The 19,853-nt window shown below is 41.4% G+C and overlaps 1 protein-coding gene across 1 annotated transcript in view; it reads left to right on the forward strand.

Annotated features, from left to right (window-relative positions):
* The window catches only part of COL26A1 (collagen type XXVI alpha 1 chain), a 580,192-nt gene extending 575,795 nt beyond the window's left edge, over positions 1–4,397 (forward strand). Inside the window, exons 14-15 of the mRNA XM_082247729.1 lie at positions 1,200–1,284; positions 2,378–4,397. Coding sequence (XP_082103855.1) covers positions 1,200–1,284; positions 2,378–2,523 — 231 coding nt within the window. The 3' untranslated portion in view covers positions 2,524–4,397. The remainder of the gene's footprint in view (positions 1–1,199; positions 1,285–2,377) is intronic.
* Positions 4,398–19,853: the final 15,456 nt, after the last annotated feature.

Genomic DNA, 19,853 nt, shown 5'->3' on the forward strand with positions numbered 1-19,853 from the left:
TTCGATGGCGGAAAACACTGGCCATCGCTACAGCCTATTGCCTACAGTGCTAATTGAGCAATAAAATATTGACAAGGCGGTTGATCAGAAGTCGGTTATTGGATTAACTTCTGTTCAACCACAGTGGCCACACGTGGATTGAAATTTGTCTGGCCCTTGCTGAACTGGCTAAACTCCGATTCCATGTCTAGCCAGCAAAACACTATATAAACAATTAAAACAGAAAATGACACATGGTAATATGGCAAACAATACATCATTTATAGCATAGGTGTGCGCAGCCTATTGTATTAGGGTGTGCACAGCAAAGCTCAAACACGTATGCCTTTCTCTGCAGCCTCAGCTGCACTACTACGCTTTAGTTATGAATGAACGTAGTGAGTGAGTGGGTCCACTGTGTGAATTTAGAAAAGGAAGGGGCTGGTAAATGACATATTGACTAGCCCCCTCCCCCTGCTCGCCATCCTAAAACATCCCCCGCGGCAGCCAGGGGGAGAGGAAAGGAGGGAAGCCAGCATTACTGCAAGTGGAGGGGGGGAGGCGCAACACGGGGGAAGCTGGGCGGTAGGGGGAATCTGCACCGTGCGTAATAAGGGTGTACCTGCACCTATGATTTATAGCTTAGTAAATTTAGCACTATACATGAAACAATAGACATGTCAACTGGTACATTCTAACTTTGTTATTTTGTTTGTGCAATGTTACACTACTAGGTTTTTTCATATTAGTTTATCTAAATCCAAAAAATAAAAAGTAATATGTTGCAGTATACAAGTCCTTAGATGAGGTACCTGCATTTGTTTCTCTTTTTATTTCAGGCTTTTTTTTTTCACCTGTTTTACCTTTTAATCTTGCAAATAACACACTTTCTGTCCTACACCTGCACTGTATCTATGGAGGTAGCAATGGTGCCCATCCAGGCTGGACTTCAAATATGTCTGCCTTTGTTAATTTCCATTACATGCGAGGAGTGGAGATAGGATTCATGGATTACATAAAAAACAGTTCATCTCACAGGGAGTGACATGGACACTATATTTTTATGTTGACAGGTAGTATCTGTATTTGCTAAAAATATTTGTATCCTGTAAAATGAAGCCTAACTAGGGACTGATAGGCTGTGGCACGTTACATTTTGGTTCTTGAATTTAGTTATACTTTAAATCTTTTATTTATTAACTCAAAATTTTCTCCCATAGAGTGAAGCTGTACAGCAACTTAGAGAAGCTCTGAAAATTTTAGCAGAACGAGTGTTAATTTTGGAGCATATGATAGGAATACATGGTGAGTATAGACAAATAAAATTTACATGTTAATATCTTTACCAATGAAAATTAGGACTTTGAACTACTACAAATTGTAAATTATTTTACTCTGCATGGACTTGCAACTACAGACCTATCACACCTGATCTCAACAGCTTTCGAGAAGGGGATTCTAGGTACCAGCATTGCTGTGTTTGGCAATGTTTTGTAACTATAAGGCCCTATTCACACCTGAGCATTTTTCAGCTCGTAAAACGCTCATCTCTGAAGTCTCAAAACGCGCAACGAGCAAATTCCCATTCATTTTAATGGCCCCTGTTCACATATGAGCGTTTTGCCACCTGAAGCTCAAAAAAGTACACAAGCTTCTTTTTTGGCAGGTTACAAGCATTTTTGTTAAATGTCAATGCCTGCCTCCCAACACCTGCAAAAAATGCCTGGAAAAAATGCCGGAAATATGTCCAAAAAACGCCTAAAAACTATATGCTCAGGTGTGAATGGAGCCTAAGTAACTACATAAACCTATGGGTCAGTGTTATTATCATAGTTTTCCCTGATCAAATTAATAACTTTAGAAAATCAAAATATGTAAACTTCAACTGATTTGTACCTTTGAAAATGTATATCCTTTTTATTGCCTTAAACAAATTGAACCTATAATTGAAGAGAAACTATTATCTTCTAGGGAAGGAAAATAAAAAAAATATAAATAACTTAGACATCTGCTGCATAAAGCAGATCCGGAGGTGCTCTAGTTCTGAGTCATATAACTTAAAGCTATAGTGTCTCACTAGGCAACTGATATTATTAGTTTTTACTCAGCACCCACCAGGGGCATAACTACCAATCATAGGCTCCATAGCAAAATGTTAATGAGGTCCCAAGAGACCTCTCTCTCTCTGGCACCTGGCAGTTTTTATCCTCTAGTTAGCTTGTTTTTAACCAAGTCCTTCTTGATGGATTTTAAGGTGGTCCCAAAGTAAAACAAGTTGGCCTTCTTATCAAACTCTCCCCATACCTTCACCCCTTCCCAGGGACAAGCAGACTGAGGGTGATGATGATATCTAACAAAACTTTGCCTCTCTAATTAATGAACCTTTCCTTTTTTCCAGACACACTAGCCTTCGGAGAGACAGGTTCCGGCCAGGACAATGTTAACTCTAGAAATACAAAACTGAAACGAGAACAGCAACAAAGATACCAAACCCTTGATATCTTTTCATCACTGCTGGATGACAGTGAAACAAGTCAGAATTGATAATATGGACCTTATGCCTTGTTGCAAATTTGTAAAACTCCAGCCTACAGATTAAAGCCAAGCAATTTTTATTCCATAAAGATGAATTGCAAGAGCCTTCAAGAAGTTTTGTTTTTCCAGTGCAAGAAATTATAATTGGAATGTAATGCCTTAATTTACTGTAACTTTCTTAACTAAAGTCAATGAAATGTGTTTTTTTCAACATTATTAGGCTTATTCAGTAAGGCAGCATAGGGAGCTATAATGCAGTGCAACGTGCCATATACTGTAGTAACCACTTATTAGTAACTTCCTAATAGACTTGACCAGAAAACTGAAAATCTATTGGTTGCATTGTGTTACTGCACCATGTACATCATCAATTATCTTTGCTCAGCCTTACTGATCTCAGGAATTTAGGATGTTGTACACCAGTACATTACAACTGAAAATATGTGCCTTTTAATATATTAAATTCTATTTTCCTCCTAATTATTGAGTTTGCCACAATCAGTTAGTTTCCTCCATTCAATTTTAAATTTCTACATGTCAAAAACATACTCATTATAAGTCAGTTTCTACAAATGACTAACAAGAAAATTCTCAATTATGCATATAAGTCAAACATACTTGCTTTAGTTTATCTTAATTATATTCAATATACAGTAAATTATTATCTTATGTGGCCTTCTGATTATAATCAGTACACAAATTGTGATTTATGAACATCAGGCATTTCAGGTAAAAGCCCAGAATTTGGCCACCATATAACTGGCTTTTAACAAACTAGTTTCCATTGTTAGACTGTGTTCATTAAAGCATTTGTATAAGTAGTTTTGCAGCTTTTACTACATAATTGATTTTTTTTTTTGTTTAGGTGAATAAGGTAGTTTCTACCATATTTTAGATAAGATGCAACTCATTTTGTGGTTTGAATAAATGGTATCAACATAATAAAAAAAAATATTGGGAGTCCTCTTGTTAGATTTTGGTGGAGTGGAGTGGAGTATGGGTTGCCCCACTTGCACCCAGATTCAGACAGGACAGTTAGGGCTGTGAATCAGACTTCCTGGTTGTCATTCCTGGAGGGCATTTTCTATATATTCCTATAGAGAAGCCATTAGGAGTCTAGTAGTAAAAAAATGCCAAGTTAACCTTGATGTAACTACCTAATGGAAAATATGGATAGTGCACTTTACGTACAACCAAGCACTGACCTTTACTGTCAGACGAGAGAGGAAAATATTTTATTTCCATCATGGACATAGACAGCAGTAGAAACTTGGCAAGACATTAAATCTTGCTCCGCTCCACACAAACTGGATATTAACATCTGCCTTGGTGGTGACATAAAGACCTTTAGAATGACAACATAGTGAGTGGTACACAAGGACTCGTATCAAATATATTAGTCTGTGTTAGAGTTGCAAAGAGTGATTTAAGAAAATATTTGAGTCTTTATGGACCTTGAAAGTTACCACTATTTTCAACATCTAAAAATATTTAGTTTGTCAATAATTTTAGGTCTTGCATTATCCATTGAAATATCTAATGGATAACTAGCTTCAGTTCTACAGACGGAACACTCATTCAAAAATTATTAACAGGACTTCAGCTGGATTCTAAAGCAAAATCCAGACTTAATAATGTATGTTCTGGGGAAGGCTGTTCTTTAATAACTCCATTTGTAGGTTTGTGATTTAAATATATTGCTTTATCTTTAATGCATAAACAAGGTGCAATATCAAGGTATTGGTTTCATTTGCTTATCACAATTCCATCAGCCACAGAAAGACGTTGCTTGATTTTCCTTATGATTTGAGTGAGTGGCATTATATTTTTCATTTTATGGAATTTACCAAATATTTTTCCTACTAAAAAATGCCCTTAGTAACCAAATATGAAAGAAAAATTCCCCTAGGAGTGGGATTTTCTAGGCAAAAACCAGGACTTGAGTATATATAGTAACAAGTTTATTGAACAAGATAGTGGTATACAAAAAACATATATTGTTACAGACAAAAAAACAAATGAATATTAAAAAGAACATGGCCATAAATATGTTTCTGGTGTACAGTTTGTCTGAGATGTCTGGGTGGGACCAGACGCGTTTCGGTCTTACCTTTTTCAAAAGTCCAACAGGGAGAACCAGATCTCAGACTGGAAATGTAGAAAACATCAATTAACACTCAAGAATGACATTTATAAAAATAGGCATATAACAATCAGTAGAAGTTTACAGTGGTATATATCACATAATGTTTGTTTTACTAGTAGATATGGATATCATGTCAGTAGGGTGTTAATAATGATACATACCAGGTAGATGAATTCTCTGTAAGACAGGCGAAAAAGACCATGTACAGGGTTTAAAATCATATCGGGGTGAAAGAGCCCGTGCTGCCAAATAGCCGCCAGATGGTCTATACTCGGTTGTAGTACACTATATTTATAGATCATATATAGACTATCAAGAATATACTGAATTTGCACATATAGAGGAATCCCCTAACGGGGATCGAAGTGCTAAAGTGCGTGTTCACATTAAGTGGTTGTAATCCCTGAGTCCTGTTTCACCACAAGGATCCCAAAAGATAGGTCCGTATAAAAAGGCCTCTGTAAGAAAAAAAAGGGGGGGGGAATTAGTAACCAAATATATATTTAATAATGTCTCCAATAAATATTTCACATTGACTCATTGACTATGTCACAACTGAATTTTTAATTTAAACTATTTTCTTGAGCAAGTGCTGACAGCATCTAGTATTTGAATTCGAATAAACAAATAAGGTATTTTGAAGCCCTGTCATTCCTAACTATGTAAAAGTTTTAGGAAGAATCGGAAATTAATATATTTGAAGTTCTATCTATAGTCATGAAAACTTGTAAACTCTTCTACTTTGACCCCTTTTGATATCTGCAATGGTTACTTTTTTTTTTTTTTTTATTGCGGTCCAGAACAGGGTTGTAAATACTGAGAACCCTCCTCCTCTGCCTATGTGATGGCACTACGCTCAATAGGATGACTATGCTGCAGTGATGTTACTGCATAGTAATCTGCATTTTCACCCTGATGAAGTTCAACTTTTTAAAAAAGAGCAGTATAGATGTTTTTCACTACATACAGTCTGTCTTTCAGGTTATCCCTTAAAATAATTCTCCCTACAATCACTTTTAGGTGCTTATAACCTAAAAATGTCTAAATGTGGCCATAGACCTGATATTGGTTGGACAAACAGGCAGCATGTTACCTACGGTGAAAGTTTTTTTGGCAGCTCATGTTTGTGTTTATGGGAGCAAAGTAGCCAAAGTAGCAGGACCAGAGTAGCAGGACCAGGTTATCTTGAAGGAAATATTGGCAGCTTGTCGCTTGTCCAGTTAATCATTTCTACTGAGTTCATGCTACCAGGAATATGTATAATGGTGCCATAGACATAGTCTAAGAACTGGCTGGATCAGGCAACAATCATCTCTTGTCTATGGGCAGGTTGACAGAGAGCAGGCTGTACAACAAAGTTCATTATAGGTCAAATATTTTATCTTCAGTTGAGAAACTGATTCTTTTTTAAAATCATATTTGTGAATAAGTAGTCCTTTTATAAAAAAAAAAAAAAAGCACTTCTTATTTTTCTGGTCTTCCAGTGTATGTGCAAAGTGCACCAAAGCACCCTTCCTAAAATAATTATATTATCCAAGCTGCACGCATACCTTTTACTAAAACTGGTGCACACAGAGTCTGGTGCAGCTCTGCATAGCAACCAATCAGCTTCTGGGTTTTACTGTCAAAGCTTATTTAAACAAGCTGATGTAAGAAGCTAATTGGTTACTATGCACAGCTGTACCAGATTCAATGTGCACCACATTTACCCCAATGTGTTAAACTAAAAAGCACTTAGGGCTTAGGCCTGGTTCACACCTATGCAGGTTGCAGTTTGCATATTCCAGGTGCATTTTGCATTTTTCCATACACATTTTTGATCCATTGAAGTCTTTGGAATCAAAAACTATAAAAAAAAGTCCCTCCCTGGCCCTTTCCATAAAATTCACAGATGTGAATGGGACTCATAGGAAACCATATTAAATGGGCTGTAGTGCATTTCTGCAAAACTGAAAACGCACTAAAAAATGCATGAACCAGGCCTAAACATTACTTTAAACGTTAGAGTCCTGAGAACCTATGTGCAAATTAATCAGTAAATCTAATGCTGGTTTCAGGACTGTGCCACTGCAAATCCACTAGTTTTAAAGTCACTACTTTGAATGCAGCATGGGGCCAACAATTCCAGAAACCTGACTTATTTGCATTTAGTTGTCTTATACTTTACAGTCCATTCCTGGAAGATTATCCATAAAGGGGAACTCATTTAGATATAAAGGGCACCAGGAGCTGTGTACACTACAGGTAAAGCTGAAGGCCAGGTATTCTGTTCACCCAGTCATGCATGCATTTTAGGCAACACTGCCATGCAGTATACCCAGGTCAAACACCTAAGCAATCCAGCTTAGCCATTCTCCCGCCCCCAGCCTGTTGGTTAGATAATTAAAGTTGAATGCGATTTAAAGGATTTTCCTTTTCTCCCTTAAGCACACGATTCAATTTTAAATTGTTCCCGGATCAGGTCATAACGCTCACATCTCACTCACTCATGTAGCTTACTCAGAAAATGAAAGTCAAGCAACTATAACATGGGCATTGTGATATTCGAGCAAATGATGTGTATTGATAATCATATTTTTGTACTAGTCTTAAGTAATTGCTTTTTCTATGAAAATACTGCAAGATATAAGGTGCTAAAATGTCCAGGGAGCACATCCCATTGTTAACTCACTAGATAGCATTATTCTTATTTATATTTCTGTGCGTGTTACATTGTTTAGTCTTTTCAAGTAAATTAATTTCTTCTGTGGCAATGTATGAAGCAATATACTGTAACAGTTGATGATTTCTAAGCCAACATGCTTATGTGCAGTAACTAACATAATACATATTGTTTTGCTCTTAAGTCTTCTAACTTGGAAGACTGTATGTTTTTGGTTGTCAGAAGCTCTTAGGCTGGGTTCACATATGTGCAAATTTGATGCGTATCCAATTCGCATGACATGGGAGTTTGACCGGCTCTCAATGTAGCCAGTTCACACATGTCCAGGGTGGCTGTGGTTCAAATTCCAAAAGGGTCCTATGCGATTTGGGGTCCATTTCAGGTGCGAATTCAGGCAAAAATGTGGACCTAAATAGCACCTGAACTGGTGACCAGGAATGCACCGGACCCCAGGCTGAAAACAGCAGAATATGTGAACCTGGCCTTAGTGTCTGAAGGACACTTCCTATACATGGTAAAAGTGCTGGGCACTGACTATCGCTCTGCAAGGGACTTTTTGCTTAAAACAAGATTTAAGCATTAAAATGAGTGTGTACATACGTTCATAGTATATAGATATATATGTATTAGTCCTTCTGTTACTATGGGCCCCCACTGATTCTTAATGGATATTCGGCATACACACCATATACATACATCACATGCTGTAACATGTACATGCATGATACATTCCCTATTGCAGTGAAGGGGGTGTTTACAGAGGATGACAAAAAGTCAGATTTCAGTTTGTACACAAAATTACCATGAAAACTACATAAAAAAATGACAACATGCATCTTTTCATGCATAAAGGGTGAGGACATGTAGCAAGATAGGATACTCAAACTAGGCTTTAGGCTAGGTTCACTCATTACCAACAGGGCCGTTGTTAGACTATTTTACGCCCTAGGCAAGACCAGCTACTTGTTCCCCCCCCCCCAACAGTGGTGGAAAGCCAGGGCCTGGTAGTTCCGCCACTGCCCAAGATACCTGGCATCTTCCTCTGTCCCTTCTTCCTCCCCCACTGCCATCCCTCCCCGCAGCTCACAAGGATCATTTATGATGGAGAGAGAGAGTGCCGACTCATGGCTGCGCCCCTAGGTGGCAATGCGCCCTAGGCGGCTGCCTAGTTTGCCTAGTGGAAGCACCGGCCCTGATTACCAATTACGGGCAGTGTGTTAAAAGAAAACACTTTTGTTTCACATTATCATGTGCTGTGTTAGGAGGAACTGTCACGCAGCTCAGCAGGGCAGATATTGGTCCTATGCCTTTTTTTTTTTTAGTAGAGCACTGCATTGCCTTGTGGTGCTTGGAGGTGTGGCACACCTTCATCAGCAAGGTTTTCTGGGGTACCATTCAGAATAAATGGCACCACAACACACCATTGCAAGTAGCTAGTGGTGCCGGCAGTTGCTCCTTCTCGTAATGTGACAGGGTGAACTGGCTCTTAGGGGTGTGCATCTAAGCCAAAGCTTTTTTTTATTATAGTTTTGGATAGCGTGCTGTGGGGATAGAACCTCTGTTGGATTTTTATTTCCGCCGGTAACCCTACAAGGGAGATTTATTCACTTGATTTATCCTGGGATTTTTGTCAGGAAAAATTCAACATTTTTCGTTGTCACTAGAAACATAATAGAAGACAAAGTTGCCAATGGCAAGATTTGTTCTGGTGTTATTTTTGCACTGTGCATTTTTAGTAAATCAACCTCTATGTGTTCATGAATACATACACTATAATACCCAATATAAGAGGTCAGGGACTGATGTTGGACAAGAAAGCCTGGCTCGCAGTTTCCGCTCTAAGGTGTTCTTTCGGGTTGAGGTCAGGACTCTGTGCAAGCCAGTCAAGTTCCTTCACCCCAAACTCGCTCAACCATGTCTTTTATGGACCTTGCTTTGTGCACTGGTCCAAATCATTCGGTGGAGGGGGGATTATGGTGTGGGGTTGTTTTTAAGGGGTTGGGCTTGGCCCCTTAGTGTCAGGGTGCCAGGAAACCAGACCACACAAGGATACAATTAAAATAAAGTAATTTATTAGAGCAACAACAATAAACGCACAGCAAGAGCAAGGAGCGAAATCAGGAACAGCTGGGGTCAAGTCCAGAGCAGGTAGTCATTCAAGCCAGGATCAAGTCTAGAAGTGGGTAGACATCCAAGCCGGGGTCCAGTCCAGAGGCGGGTAGTCTGCCGATGCAGAATGGAGAGCCAGGAAGGTCATCAGCCATACCAGGTCATGCACAGGCTGTGTTCCTCTGTGCATGACCTGGCCTGGCACAGAAGCCTGCTAGCAGTGATGCACCTTGGAATACAGAAGAAAAGGGCAAAGGACTGCAAGCCAACAGGTGAAATATATAGTCAGGTGTGCAACATCATCACTGAGCGATGCCCAGGCAGCAGGGAAGTGTTTATGCATACAGAGTTTATAAAAGACAGCAGTCTGCACATGGCCAAGATGGCTGCCAACAGGAAGGCAAGGTAAGACCTTGACACTTAGTTCCAGTGAAGGGAACTTTTAAGTCGTTGGCATAGCAAGACATTTTGGACAATTTCATGCTCCCAACTTTGTGGGAACACTTTGGGGATGGACCTTTCCTGTTCCAACATGACTGCGCACCAGTGCACAAAGCAAGGTCCATAAAGACATGGATGAGTGAGTTTGGGGTGGAGGAACTTGACTGGCCTGCACAGAGTCCTGACCTCAACCCAATAGAACACCTTTGGGATGAATTACAGTGCAGACTGCGAGCAAGACCTTCTTGTCCATCCCCAGTGCCTGACCTCACAAATGTGCTTCTATAAGAATGGTCAAACATTCCCATAGACACACCCCTAAACAGCGTGGACAGGCTTCCCAGAAGAGTTGAAGCTGTTATAGCTGCAAAGTGTGGGTCAACTCAATGTTGAACCCTACAGACTAAGGCTGGCAATACATTAAACAATTTTCTGTACAAATTCCCCTTCAACTATGTAGTACAAAGGCCTCCCTGATTGGATACAAGTAAAAGTGTTGTTTAGCTTTGACCTCATATTATGTGGTTTGTGGTAAATCTAACAGAAAATTACAAAAGAAAATTGAACATGTATGGCCAGACTAAGACTGGGATGCCTTTAAACTTCATGTGCGTGTAAAGGCAGGCATCTCAATACTTTTGTTAATATAGTGTAGGTGTTTACAGGTATATTAGAAGAGTGTTAAAAAAGAAAAAAAAAAAAGAAACACTGAAAGGTGCATTCAGGAGGGTAGCTGATAAACAGAAAAAACTCTAAACATGTCTAAAATCACCTAAATGTGCCTAAATGCTAGACCTGTCTAGCGTTTGGGTGTTATTGCATTCCAATGGTCAGGTTAAATTATTATTCTGGCCAATGAAATTCATTAGCTCTCAAATGCTTGACACACAATGTTCACCTCCAAAAGACAACTCCCAAAAAAAGAGCCACTGATGCTGATTTAGCTGTCATTTTCTGTACATCAAACTCCAAATAAAATAGTTGGTTCCTTGGAATAATCATAACTTTGCATATAGTTCTATTTAAATAAATAGATAATTCAGTGAATAAAACTGCTATTGTCAATGGAGGGTTTTGATAGGGGCAATTTTATCTGTAGCAGAGGGCCCAAAACTTTGCAACTAAAAATGATTGATGCATAAGTGATATCCATAAGTAAGAAAGAAAAATAGGTCATATTCCAGTATTTTCCAGGAGGTTTAGACAGTGCTATCATTCCTTAGAGCAGCGTGAAGATCTGTTGTTTCAGTGGGGGGAATAGACTAGAGGGCCATAGCTTGGTACTGCTTACGGCCATGCTAGCTTTACCACATATTTTTTTATGCACGGACTGTTTTTTTTTTCTCATAAATATTTTTTCACATTAACTTTAAGATAAAATCTTGATAAAAATGTTAGATGCCTTTAAATCTTAGAATGTTCTTCATAACAATGAACTTGTATGAAAGCCAATGTGCACAATGAATTTAACCTCTGTATGCTATGGTGTTTTCTCAGCATGTGTATTTACCTGCTCAGACTGCTTGAAGTTCAGTATTTTTTATATAAACACTGTGGTGTGTTTGATTTGTCTTTTTTTGGGGGTTTTTTATGGTGGGGACACCCACATGCAATCCACACACGATGGAACTATTTTTATAATGCACTGAAAAATAAATGTACTGTAAATTTGAAATTGTCTTTCTCATTCTTTAAAATGGCTTAAAACAATGTTACGTGCTTGTGGGTAAGAATACAATATATTTGTATACCATTCACCTGATGGTGGGATTACCCAGGGCAGGGGTAGGCAACCTTAAGGCCCCTTTCACACAGGCGGACCGTTCAGATCCGCCTGTTCGTTTTTTTGGCGGATCTGAACGGTCCCCCCATGCATTCCTATGGGGCATCGGATGTCAACAGAGACATGTCCGCTAACATCCAATCCGATCCTTTAAATCTGGACAGATGGAAACCCTATTTTCCATCCGTCCAGCGAATGGGATCGGATGAGAACGGACCGACGGTCCGTTTCCATCCGATTTCCCCCATAGAGATGCATGGGGAACTGACAGCTGTGTCTCCGCACACAGCGCAGAGACACAGCTGTCATCCTCCTCCGAGCCGCCGATCCCCCGCTGAGAAAAACTGAATCCGTCCGATGGACGGACAGTGTGAAAGGGGCCTTAAGAGGTGGAGAACTACCTAAACAACATGGGAGAAGTCAAAGGTCACCAGGCACTGTCGCCTCCTCACACCTGATTTAAACCTCTAATTACTGTACTATCGTGTTGCATTGCATGGCAATCATGGGTTTAAATCAGGTGGTGGGGAGGCAACATATCACCACCTGTCAAACACACTCGGATCGCTTCTCAGAGGAGAATGCACTTGTGAATGAGCCCTTAGTCAGCATCGGCACCTTTAGGCTCATTCACAAGTAAAGTTGGGCGGGGGGGTTAAAACCCTGCAGTTTAGTCACTGTTTTACTGCCTCCAATCCCTACTGCCTTGAGGCTGCACACATGCTGCAGCAGGAACCAAGCCCCCTGTTGCTTTAAGTGGGTGCTACTGCCTGCCAATCGTGACCCAATCAAATAAAGGGGTCCACTCTGCAAGTGCCCCACAACTGCATGCTTCTGTGGGGTCCAAGGGGTTAAAGCAGGTGGTGAGAAAACAACACAATGCTGCCTGCTTTAACCCCTTGTTTGCTGAACTGCACAAGTTTGCAGGCACTTGCAGAGCGGCCTCATTCACTTGAAAGGGTCATGCTTGGCAGGTTCTACACCCACCATCCAGGACAGATCACTCCTGCTGCAGCTGTGACATGTGTACACCCCTGGCCACTGCAGCTAAAGGGAGTGCGGTTGGAGTGGGGGGGGTAAAAACACATCTTAAGTATGGGGTTTTACCACCCACCAAACTGCAAATGTAAATTATCCCTTACTGTTCTGAGCCCCCTATAAGGCTTCTTTCACACTGATGTGTTGTGGTTTACCTGCATCTGGGGGAACCCCCCAGCACAGTGCATCTGCAACTTTTCTTGGTTAGCTGCGCTTTTCCATAGACTTCTCTTAGATCCTGCAGATGTGGTGCACTTTCTAAAGGGCATCAAAACTCCTGCATTCAAAAAATGCAACAAACCCACAGAATATAATAGAAGTCTATGGCTAAGCGCAGCAAATCTGCAGGTATGCTGCACTCCGCTCACGGTGTAGGTAAGCCACAGCACATCAGTGTGAAAGCAGCCCTGTACTAAGATGTCTGACCTGAAGATCTCTTCTTTCCTGCTGCTGGCACCACTCTGGAGACCGCAAGTCGGGATAAGAGGTGGAGTGCAGTTGGTATCACTCTGCATGGGATAGGAGTCAGCGCTACAGAGAAGGCATCGGCTTATGTGGCTCTTGCTCTCTACTACAGCTCCAACTATACAAGTAGTCCTTAAGGATTGCATTCTGTTTGATGCTCTGGGATGGCGGGCCCAGACTGTGATCTACCAGTCACCTGGCCACAACCTACCAGTCACCTGGCCACGATCTACTAGTCACCAGGCTGCGATCTACAGGTTGCTGACCTCCAACCCAGGGCAACCAAATTTCTTGGGATAGCTACAGGGAATGCAAAACAACAATCTCCAATTTCTTGAGATCAAGAGGCATTACTGTTACTTCATTTTAAATGTGTGTACAAAATAATGTATCATTTCTCTTTCTTAGGGACTGGTGGAATTTCAGGCTATTGATTGTAAGACATGTAGATTTGATGTTTAACCTGGGGATGTCAGAACAAATTTCTACAATGTTGGTTTACAGTGAAAGTCCCGCTCCCGCTTTTGACTATAAATTAAAGAGTAACTAAACCCAAAAAAAAAAAATCATACACTGTAGCTTACCAATCATTGGATGTGGTGGCTGCATTCGTTTTTTTTTTTCTTTTCAGGCTTATTTTTTTTTTATGTTCACCTGGTGATCAGCCAGAATTGCACCTCCTGCCTTAGGGTGGCTACATTCCCTCCTCCACTGCATCCATTGTGGAGCAACATAGCCCCACTTGACAACAGCAGATACAGCAATAGTTTTTTTCCCTTTTGGGATAAAGGTTTTACATGAACTATTTCCAAGAATTCGCATGTGATAATAGCAGCATTAGTATTAATCAGCATGGATTTATGAAGGCTGTTCTTGCCAGACCAATCTGCTATCATTCTACAAGGAAGTGAGCTGCCATCTAGATAAAGGTAGGCCTGTACATGTGGTGTTATCTGGATTTTGCAAAGGCATTTGATACAGTTCTTCATAAACACTTATTTTACAAATTGAGGTCTGTTGGCTTAGGTCATATTGTATGTACCTGGTTAATAAACTGGTTACAAGGGTGCGTACAAAGGATGGGTATAAATAGTGAGTGCTCAGAATGGTCTGGAGTGGTAAGTAGGGGCAGGGGCGTAACTACAGGGGTTGCAGGGGTCCAGATTGCAACCGGGCCCCATGCTCCAGGGGGCCTGTGCAGCTCCCCTGTACACCTGGATAGGATGGGCAGCATGTAGCGAAATCACTGTCCTCCTTTTTCTTCCTGTAGCTGCAGAAGGAAAATGGAGGAGATTGGTTCCTCTGTATGCAGCCCCTGCCACTCCTTCTATACAGTTCAATTGTGTTCTTCTGTCTCTGGGCCCCTGTGTGCTCCCCTGGTCCCCCCCCCCCCCCCACTGTGCTGCCGGCTTCCTCCCTCCCCTCTCCTTCCGGCTGCTGCAGGGGATATGTAATTTACCAGCTCCTTCCTTTTCTGAATGGACAGAATCATAGTCAGTGACATTGTATAAAAATAAAATAAAATGATAAAAAATAATACAAATAAAATACCAAAAAAATAAAACCTACTGACACCAGTGGGTGAACTTTCAGGATCGCAAAGGTCACACTTGCGACCGGGCCCTGGCATTCCACCACTGTGGGGGAGGCCCCAAGATGGCAGGATGGGGGCCCACTGCAGAACCTATGAAAGGGTCCTGCTGCGGGACTGTAATAAAGGGCCCCACAACGAGAGTAAAGGGCCCCAGGATCAATGGGAAGAGCCTTAGGCTTGAAGGGAAGGGCACCGGCCAGGGGTGCGGGGGACCCTTCATGGTTTCTTGCACCGGGGCCCTGAAGGTTCTAGTTACACCTCTAAGTGGGAGTACCCCAAGGCTCTGTCCTGGTATCTATTCTGTTTAATTTATTCATACATGATATAGAGCAGCCCTCAAAAATTCCACTCGCCTGCTCGCATTTTGCGAGTGGAATGATGAGGAGGGCGAGTAAGAACAGGGCTGTGCTGTAAGGGGAATGTTAATTTTAATCTTCCCTCATTTTCTACAAACTCTCTGACATTTGCCATGTGAGGGGACTTCTGCTGATTATTTGATTGTGTCCCAGCTCCAGCCGCTGACATCCGGTGACATCATCAACCAGCGCGGCAGAAGTCCCAGGAAGTACAGGAAATGCCGGCGCTCTCTGTGGTGGTGGCATGGTCATCCACACATCCAGCGGTTCCATCTACCCCCGGAACGAGTGGAGACCTTGGATCATCGTCTTCTCTTCTCCCTTGTGAGGTACCTCTCTGGGGTGACCCTCCATTCACTACACACACAGCCCTTGTCATCATCACTTTGAGATGTTTTGGACACTTCACCCGCAGCATTGGCTCCCTCTTCAGGTTCTGTCCCATCGCCCATGCTCCCATGGAGTTTTGTGGATGTTCTTTGCAATCTTTCCCATGGAGCTTTTTGTAGTGACATTTTAAGAAATTGTGACATTTATCCTTTACCGCTCAGCCTGGTGGTCTTTTTGTTTTGGTGAGTGCTATTCACCCCATCACTGTTGTTTTTAGTGAGAGCCCAGTACCCACCACCCCCGCCCTTCACAGCGCAGCCTGCATTCTCTAGTACAGCTCCTCTCCACCTCCTGCACCTGGGACCAACCCTCTCGGCCTCCTGAATGTCCCCGCCCCTCACAGGATCGCAGAGCGAGCATTACACTTAGTTAACTGGGCGCCTGGGACCTCCCCAATCCACCTCCACCTGATACATGTCCCGTTAATTTTTATTTTTGTAACTTAATTCTGAATAAAACATTTAACAGTGTAATTTTTTTACATATTTTAGGAGGGCGTGTTTAGGGGTGGAGCAGGGTAGGGTTTGGGTGGGGCAACAAGTGGCGAGTAACTCTTAAGGTCTAGCTAGTAGCTCAGGACTTGAAATTTTGAGCCCTGATATAGAGGTTGGTATAAATAGCTCAATCTTAGTGTTTGCTAACAATACAAAGCTAAGCAGGGCAAAAACTTCACAGCAGGATATAGGAACTTGGATTTGGGGGTCCTAGTAGATGACAGGCTCAGCATTGGCATGCAATGCCAAGCTTCAGCAAGCAAATCCAGCAGAATGTTAGCATGCATAGAAAATGGGATTCACTCCAGAGATCAAACTAGAATTCTACCATGTTAAAAAATCTCTAGTTTGTTTACAGCGATATATTGCGCTCTTGGATATTATTGTGTGATAAATTGTGTAATAAATTGTGTGTCCATGGAGTGGGGGGCTGCTGCTGACACTTAAAAGCTTATCCTTAAGGTCCGTACACACGATAAGAAAATCTGTAGGGAAAATTCGTCCGACGACCGATCTGCCGATGTTCGGATTGTTAGTATGGTGCTTTCGACAGCCAACTCCGACTTTTCGGCTGACAAAATCCTGATGTGCAGGCTATAAAATTTTTGTCTTCCGTAATACAACCTCCGATTTTCATCTTATTATTACAGATTTCGATGGAAAAAAATCTTAAGAGCAAGACTAGGCATGCTCAGAGACGAAAGAACACATACAAAGCAATCCAGCACATGACATCACTTCTGAAGTAGAATTCCGTCGTACCGGAAAATTCGTATGAAAATAACCTCTTCACTTTCCACATCAGACTAGCATGCCACAAAAAATGGACGACAGATCGTTCAATAATCTGATCCTGTGTACGGGGCTTAAGCCTTCAGTAGTTAGCAATATATGGTGTAGTGCTGCGCTGCCTCTCTAAAAAGTACAATGTGACTAAATATAAATATCTATTTCCAAGAATACAATGATATAAACTCACAATAATAATATATGCTTGCAAATAAAATCATTAATAGAAATCATGATACATTGTGCAAAACTGCAATATTGCTGTAAAAAAATAAAAACAGAGGTGGAAAGAAATAAATAAAATACCAGGTGATGTGTGGAATATACAATAAAATGCTCAGTGCTGTGAACCGTGTGATCATAGTGATGCTTGAGGTAGTATACAAAAACAAAAAGCTTAAAAATATTTCCACATTTGTCCGTATAATCAATAAAAGTCCATTGATGGAGTGAAGAAATTAAATATATAAAACTCCTTTATCTGTGTCACCAATAAAGTCCATCAATTTGGTGTGAAAAATACGAACAGGTGAAAAAACCTCCACAAAAGTGCAAACTTAAGTATATAAATATCCCAATAGGGGGGCAAAAAATATATATAGTGAATCCTTCACTTGTGGGAGTCTTGAAAGAAGTGATGGTGATCTTCAGTGCAGTGCCACCAACTAGTGTGCCTGGCCTCTAACCTCTCACTTTCTTGAAAAACAGCCTTTTATATAGAAGGGTGTCTCCTGGGGGTCCTGGGTGAGTGGAGCCCACTTGATAGCCCTTGTATCCACTTCTTCTTCTGGGGATGACGGAGGATATGCTGAGGGACTAAAGCCTCGTACACACGCAATGAATTTCCGCCGACCTCTCGTCCGTCTTTTGTCCAGAGTCGTGTCTGTTGGTTGAATGTGCTCTAGACTGCACACGAATTTTCCCGCACGACAGAATTCTACTTCAGAAGTGATGTCATGTGTTGGGTTGCTTTCTTTGTGTTCTTTCATCTCTGAGCATTCCCAGTCTTGCTCATAAGATTTTTCCCCATCGAAATCTGTACTGACTGCATGAAAATCGGACGTGTTTTGACGGAGGACAAAAATTTTATAGCCTGCACACCAGGATTTTGTCGGCCGAAAAGTCGGAGTCGGTTGTCGGAAGCATCATACTAACAAGCCGAAAATCGGCAGATCGTCGTCGGACGAAAATTCCCAGCCGAATTTCTTATTGTGTGTACGGGACTTTAGTGTCTAGATACGCTGTGTTTATCATATCCTTTACATATATTTTGTATGTGTTCTTTGATCCTTATTCCGAATAAGAATTCTGCTCGGAATAGGGATCAAAGAACACATTTTACACTCAGTGCGCTGTGAATCCCATGCAATGTTTGTCATTGCATATATGTGAACCGGCGCTTAGTCCTAGAGACATTAAAAGAATGATGATTACAGGTGCTGTATCATTCATGGCTGCACTGTATACTATTACTACTGCTGTCAGGAGTGGTTATAATATAGCAAACACTGCAGCCTGTTTCACTGTAAGCATCATAAACTATTACCATTTGGAAAATAATCCCTCCATGCATGCCTACCCATCGCCACCACCACCTGATGACTATAATCCTGTTCTGATGCTGCAGTGCTGGCTACTAACTATTGTGCCTGTCATTAAATGATGGGGCCCGGGGAAATGCTGCTTTTATATACTCCATGTATGCAGTGTGAGTCCATTCCCTGCACCCAGGCATAATATGGATGATACACCACTGCCTGGTAGATAAGTGGTTAATTATCCAGAGACAGAGCTATCTAACCAGGGTGTTACCTCCCGAAGTCACTCCTACTGTTTTCTCCTCTACTTGGTTTTCAGGTTTATGTATTTCCAGCTAACCAGGTTATACTGTTAGTCCCGGAAAAGGTCGTGTGACTAAGGTAAGGCAAGCAATACATCTGATTGGAAACAAATATCTAATAATCTGTCCCTGTATACACATCTTACAACCAGAACGTATATACTGTGTGTGTATATATGTATATGTGTGTATATATAATATATATAAATACACACACACACACACACTTAGGGCTTTTTCCAGGGGAACCCAGTTTATGTAATGGCAAGTGGTGCTGGAGGGTCTATTGATGCTGCCTGCTGAAGGATCTATTGTCACGGGGGGTGAGTCAATTTTTATGTGGGGGTCTATTGTTGCTGGACAGGTCCATTGTTGCTGGTGACACATCTATTATTGCTAGGTAAGGTGGTCTTATGTTGCTGGAGGTTCTACTGTTGAAGGAGAGGTCTATTGATGCTGGGAGATCTGTTGCAGCTGGAGGTCTGTTGTTATGGGGGATCTATTGTTGAAGCTGGATGTCTGTTGTTAGGGGGATCTATTGTTGCAGCTGGATGTCTATTTTTATGGGGGAATCTATTGTTGCAGCTGGAGGTCTATTGTTATGGGGGGATTCTATTGTTGCAGCTGGATGTCTATTGTTATGGGGGAATCTATTGTTGCAGCTGGAGGTCTATTGTTATGGGGGATCTATTGTTGCAGCTGGGGATCAATTGTTGTGGGGGGATCTATTGTTGCAGCTGGAGGTCTATTGTTATGGGGGCTCTATTGTTTCAGCTGGATGTCTATTGTTATGGGGAATCTATTGTTGCAACTGGAGGTCTATTGTTATGGGGGATCTATTGTTGCAGCTGGAGGTCTATTGTACTGGGGGATCTATTTTTATGGGGGGATCTATTGTTGCAGCTGGGGGGGTCTATTGTTATGGGAAATATCTTGTTGCAGTTGGAGGTCTATTGTTATGGGTGATCTATTGTTGCGGCTGGGGGACTGTTGTTATGGGTGGGATCTATTGTGGCAGCTGGGGTCTATTGCTGTGGGTGGGTGCTATTGAGGGCGTCTATTGTTATGGTTGAAACTATTGTTGCTTGTGGGTCTATTGTTATGGGGGAGGGGGGCTAAGGTTCTTGTCGAAGGGGGATCTATTGTTGCTGACTGCAGGGGATCTATTTTACTGCAGTTCTTGTTAATAATAAATTCTATACACATTTTCTATCACCACAAAATGATACTTG

Source organism: Pelophylax lessonae, assembly GCF_965119305.1.
Source record: "Pelophylax lessonae genome assembly, chromosome: 2".
Classification (NCBI taxonomy): Eukaryota; Metazoa; Chordata; class Amphibia; order Anura; family Ranidae; genus Pelophylax; species Pelophylax lessonae.